The sequence below is a fragment of the Apaloderma vittatum genome, unplaced genomic scaffold (assembly GCF_000703405.1).
Source record: "Apaloderma vittatum isolate BGI_N311 unplaced genomic scaffold, ASM70340v1 scaffold38077, whole genome shotgun sequence".
Classification (NCBI taxonomy): domain Eukaryota; kingdom Metazoa; phylum Chordata; class Aves; order Trogoniformes; family Trogonidae; genus Apaloderma; species Apaloderma vittatum.
Window position 1 is genome coordinate 2,789 of NW_009728607.1, and position 4,985 is coordinate 7,773.

At 35.3% G+C, this 4,985-nt stretch overlaps 1 protein-coding gene across 1 annotated transcript in view; it reads right to left on the reverse strand.

The window, feature by feature from the left end:
- Positions 1 to 41: 41 nt before the first annotated feature.
- Positions 42 to 4,985, reverse strand: part of PSMD14 (proteasome (prosome, macropain) 26S subunit, non-ATPase, 14) — a gene marked incomplete at its 5' end in the record, with an annotated part of 27,215 nt that continues 22,271 nt past the window's right edge. Inside the window, 3 exons of the mRNA XM_009874125.1 lie at positions 42 to 465; positions 2,642 to 2,704; positions 3,937 to 4,062. Of these exons, the coding sequence (XP_009872427.1) occupies positions 367 to 465; positions 2,642 to 2,704; positions 3,937 to 4,062 (288 nt within the window). The remainder of the gene's footprint in view (positions 466 to 2,641; positions 2,705 to 3,936; positions 4,063 to 4,985) is intronic.

The following is a 4,985-nucleotide window of genomic DNA, read 5'->3' on the forward strand; positions in this document are numbered from 1 at the left end:
CCTGCTGTCCTTTCTCAAAAAAGGCCTTCCAGAACTTAAGACAGGCTTGTAAATGTATTTTTATTATGTTGCAACAATCAAAATATATATGTACTACTGATTTTTCCCCCAAATATTAAATGAAAACGTAATACATATTTGCCCACATTGTGTTCTTGAATGCTTTGGAATCCATAAAGACCCTGACATAAAGAAACTGAAGCAACCGCACAATTAGAGACTGAAAGGTGTTATAGTGCTGCACTTACATTGCAAATGAAGTCAGATGTCTCTGTTTAATCAGATATAGTCTCAACAGTCTCCTTTTTGTGAGTATTAGAAACAATAAACAAATATACACAGAAAGCATCACAAACAGTGAATTGGTTATTTAAATACAACTGTATCCAACATAGCAGCTAAACACTGGACAATGTTTGAGGTCATCAGCACATCCACATGCTCTTCTAAATGACGTTTGGGGTCCTGAAATACAAAAGGATGCCATGAGATAAACGACTGAAACACATCTCTGAAGGATTTTCATTTACTTCAGGTCTACACAAGATGACTGTGAGCTAAGGAACACAGGCCAGTAATGCTCCTGAATTTTCCATCCTGACAAGACTTAGCAACTGACTGAACTCCCAGGAGTAAGATTTTATTGGTCCATGCTGTTACTCAGATAAGATGAGGATAGGTTTAAAAAGTAAACATCTATCTAGCATCTGAAGAATAACCATGACAGCTGTGAGTTGTGGGGACAACGCACAACATGTGGAATTTACGATACATCTCACTAAGGCCGGTATTTTAATCTTAGTTCTGGTACATTGCAGCATGTCTTCGGATCTTTGTACAAATGTGTGTTTTAATCCCAGACTCGAGCACAATCTAACACAGTCTTTGAACAGTTGTGTTGAATGCAAGAAAATTTCCATGTTTATACCCGTTTAAAAAAAAAAACCCACAACAAAACCAAACAGAAAAAAAAGCAAAATGCTATGTTCAAATTTTCTGAAAACCTGAATGTTAAGCCTGAGTAGTATTCTGAAAATACACAAACTATTACTCCACACGCACTATTACTCAACTGATGTGGGCATTTGTGGGCATTTGGATAGAACAAAAGATTATTTCTGGTTGAAAATCATACTCATATACTTCTTAAGTTTCAGAATTAAGATTAAGTAATTAATCTCCAGGTACTGCAAAATTATCAGACACTTTTAGAAAACATCTCTGAACTTTATTGTCATATTACTGTAGCATTCTTATGTGAAGAAATAAAAATAGTGGGAATTTTGACGTTTTAAAAACAAATTACTGTCAAAATCTAACAAAGCCATCTAAGTTTGCATAAAAGTGTACTAGAAATTTGTGTAAGCTGTCCTTCTTAAATAACTGATTTTCAAAGATCATACAGTTCTCTAATAGTCTCTCTTCCTAGCCAATTATGCAACCTAAAAACGTAATATCCCTATTGTTAGCAGCTTTTTGTTTAGAAAGCTTTTTATATAAGATCCATTAAAAAAAATACTTAACCAAACCATTTTGTAATTTAAAGAAAACTTGATCAATTTTATCGAGAAAATATTTATTCTCTTTTTAAAGAACTGCATCAAAATATTTTTTTCCCCCACCTATACGTAATGATTTAAACAACTAGTGAAGATCAAGTTCTGTTTGCGATGACATCATAACCCTTAAAATACAAGCCCTTCTTACATGTTTTATTATGTATATATATTTATGTCTATGTAGGTGTGCATAAACTCCATTGTTCTGAATGCTACAGAAATACACGAGTGACTGAGCAATAGTGCAGATGTGTTATGACATAGCTGCTAGAAGCTGACACATAAGAGCAATCCAGAATCCTTTAAATTCTTCTCCTGCTACTAGCAATACAATAAATACTGGTTCTTTAAGGACACACGGGATATTTTTAAAGCTATTTCTTGTCTCCATTGCTCTTATTGAATTTGCACACAACCTCTCAGGAACTTGTTTTGCTCTCCTCTCCCTCACTGAAGCCCATTTCCTCAACCTTTATGTTGAAATCAAACGTAGAAAGTTTTCTGCAGAGGGGCAGAATGAATTCTGTGGGTGTTTTCAGTTTCAGCTATGGCTCTAAACGGTTCTCCCTCAACAGCAGCACAAAGCAATGCAGCTCACTTGAGTCTGCGTGTGCCGGAGCGCAGCCCTGACAGCGTGTTCACCAACTGAGGACAGGGTGAGCTGGCTCTTTAGCCATGATGATGTATAAACAACACTCCCACCTTTTTTCAATTATTACTCTTTTTTACAAGTCTCCGCCACTTCGGCCTCTCTGACACAGACCTGAATATCTTCATGCCTCTTCTCAGAAGGAAGTTAGAAAGAAAAAAACAGAAGAAAAACTACCAAATCTCAACGCTGCTTCTCAGCACATAATACAAATGCATGAAGAACACAGCTTGCAGATATTCTGCCGGCTACCTATAGTCAAAAGCCTTGTTTCTTACACAACATCTTCAAGAAAATATAAATTCATTATTTGGAATGTTGAGAATATCTTGCACGTAGAACTAAAATCACCTACACACATGTAAAAAAAAAATTAATATTTAGAATGAACGAAGCATATCATTCCACCTCACTCTAATTCATCACACCTCACCTGCTTGCCAACATTTTTTATTGCCAGCTGTTCAGGTGTCATCTTATCTTCTTCTTCAACAGCCTGTGAAAGAAACACAGGAAAGGTCAGTGTTTCAGATTTCATTTACTTTTTCCCCAAGCCAGAAGATTCTCAAAATATAATTCTCTTTAGGAAAAAAAAAATAAAATCAAACAGCAACACATTTCAGAATGTCAAAAGGAAAGGTACTTCAGCTTTTCAGCAGACATGGTTTTAATTACTAAGTGTTAGTGCAAAAGATCAAGACAAACACTTATGAAGGGTTTTATTGTCGGATATTCACAAAATTGCTTTTAAGCAAAAACCTTAAACGAGCAGTATCAATAGTTAAAGACAGCTAAACCAAAAAGCAGAACCAAAAATAATGTTACCTACAATGTTTCAACTACTGGAGGTTTGATCTCAAATTTTTATACTGTTTGAAGTAATTTATTTTCATATATTTTAATAACGTTCTGTTGTGTTTGCACAGTGTCTTTATAAAGTAAATCCACTAACTTAACCAGTGAGTGTACTACTGAATTTTGGTTTTAAGGACTTCTAAAAAGTTAAAACATGGCACTTGTCAAGAATGACACGCTTACTACTCATAGAGTGTTGAGATCTAGTACTTATGAACACATTTCTAAATCTAAGTGGCACTATTAAAACAGTACAAATAGCTGTGATTCCTCTTTCTTATAACACCGATTCGGATTTCTTTATTTAAAAAGAACATTGAATTGGGCTCTAGAACATGTTCTAAATACTTACTCTTTACCTACTGGAATGATACAGCAGACAAATAACCTTTATTCTGCTATACTGGTCAAGGAGTCCTTGACTGAAGGATTGAAGAATACAGTCAACTGCTTATTTTCATCTACAGGTATCTTATATTCTCTTCACTAAGTAAAAATATAAAATTGATTTGATTACTCACATTTCAAAGCAAAACATGTAATTAAATGCTTTGCTAGCTTGGGCAAAAAGGTCTGATGGTAAAGCTTGAAGAGCTAATAGGCAACTTCACATAGAAATGATAAAACGTTGATTAAACAAGAAACATCGTCTCCACAAGGCCATTAAAGCCACACTCATGCCTAATTTAACCAAATACCAAGAAACTCTTCCCTAAAAACTGATGATCTAAATCAATTTAACATGGTCCAAAAGAGCTCCTGCAACAATTGTTTTGTTCTTATAGTCTAGTCCTTTACAAATCATTCTGAATGAAGCCTGAAGTAATAAAATGTCTTCACTTTCATAAACACAGCTACAGTTACACTGATTACCTTGTTATAATTCTTCGCTAATTCTAACATCTCCTTCACTACTGTTTCATTGAGTTTGCAATGTTCACTGTAGTCCTGAAGTGTCAAACCTTCCATCCAACTCTTCTTATGCAAATTTAGCAACATCTGCAAAACAAAACCTCTTTAGAGCATTCACTGTAAAATACATTCACAGTGCTATGAAGATCTCTTTGACAGGAAAAAAAATATAATAGTAAGAAAGTAATAAAAGTTATTGATCTCCCAACATTTAAATACAGGAAATACAATAATCACCTATTCTGCTAGAGCAGACAATAGATTTTTTATTTTAAAGATCAAACTTCTTGAACCCTAAATACAAAAAGGCATGAAAATCAGGGTCATGTTTACTTTGACAGGAATACTTAGGTTTTCCTTTTTCATTTTTGCTGTAGGTTGAGAATGCAGGAGAATGTAGGTTCACTGCAGGACAGCCACTAGAAAGGCGCCAAATAAGGGTTGGTTGAAGCCTCTGACGAAGTTGAAAAGTATTTTAATGCCCAAATTAAACATATGAAGTAGTTATTTAGGCTTCATTGATTATCCTGAACTGTATGCAAGCAGCTGCCACAGTTGTGATGCAACCAAGGCACGATTTGTGTGTGTTTGTCCTCCTACAAAGTAAACAAGCCTGAAAAACACCGTAAGAAAAGTGATGCAGAGTTTTGACGGTGATAAACCCAGGGACTGTTAGAAATATCTGACTTGACATTCTGATGCCATTCTTGAGTGAAGGAACAGCTACAAAGGCAATCTCACGATTGTAAGGAACAAAGAGTGTTTTGTGGATCTTCTGCACACTTGAGGTCTGTAGGGAGGACCCTTTCAGGATGTAGTTTCAGTTTGCCTCCAATTTGCCAACATTTACTACAGACATCTTTGAGAATCACCTGAGTAAAAGTGCTCTTTTCATTCTACTTACAGCTTCCAAGGAAGCCTGGCTTTGGAACATATGAACCGAGCTGAAAGTTTGTGTCATAATTTGTATCAGCAAGATCTTAGTTACTGACAGAAGGAGTTGTAGGGAA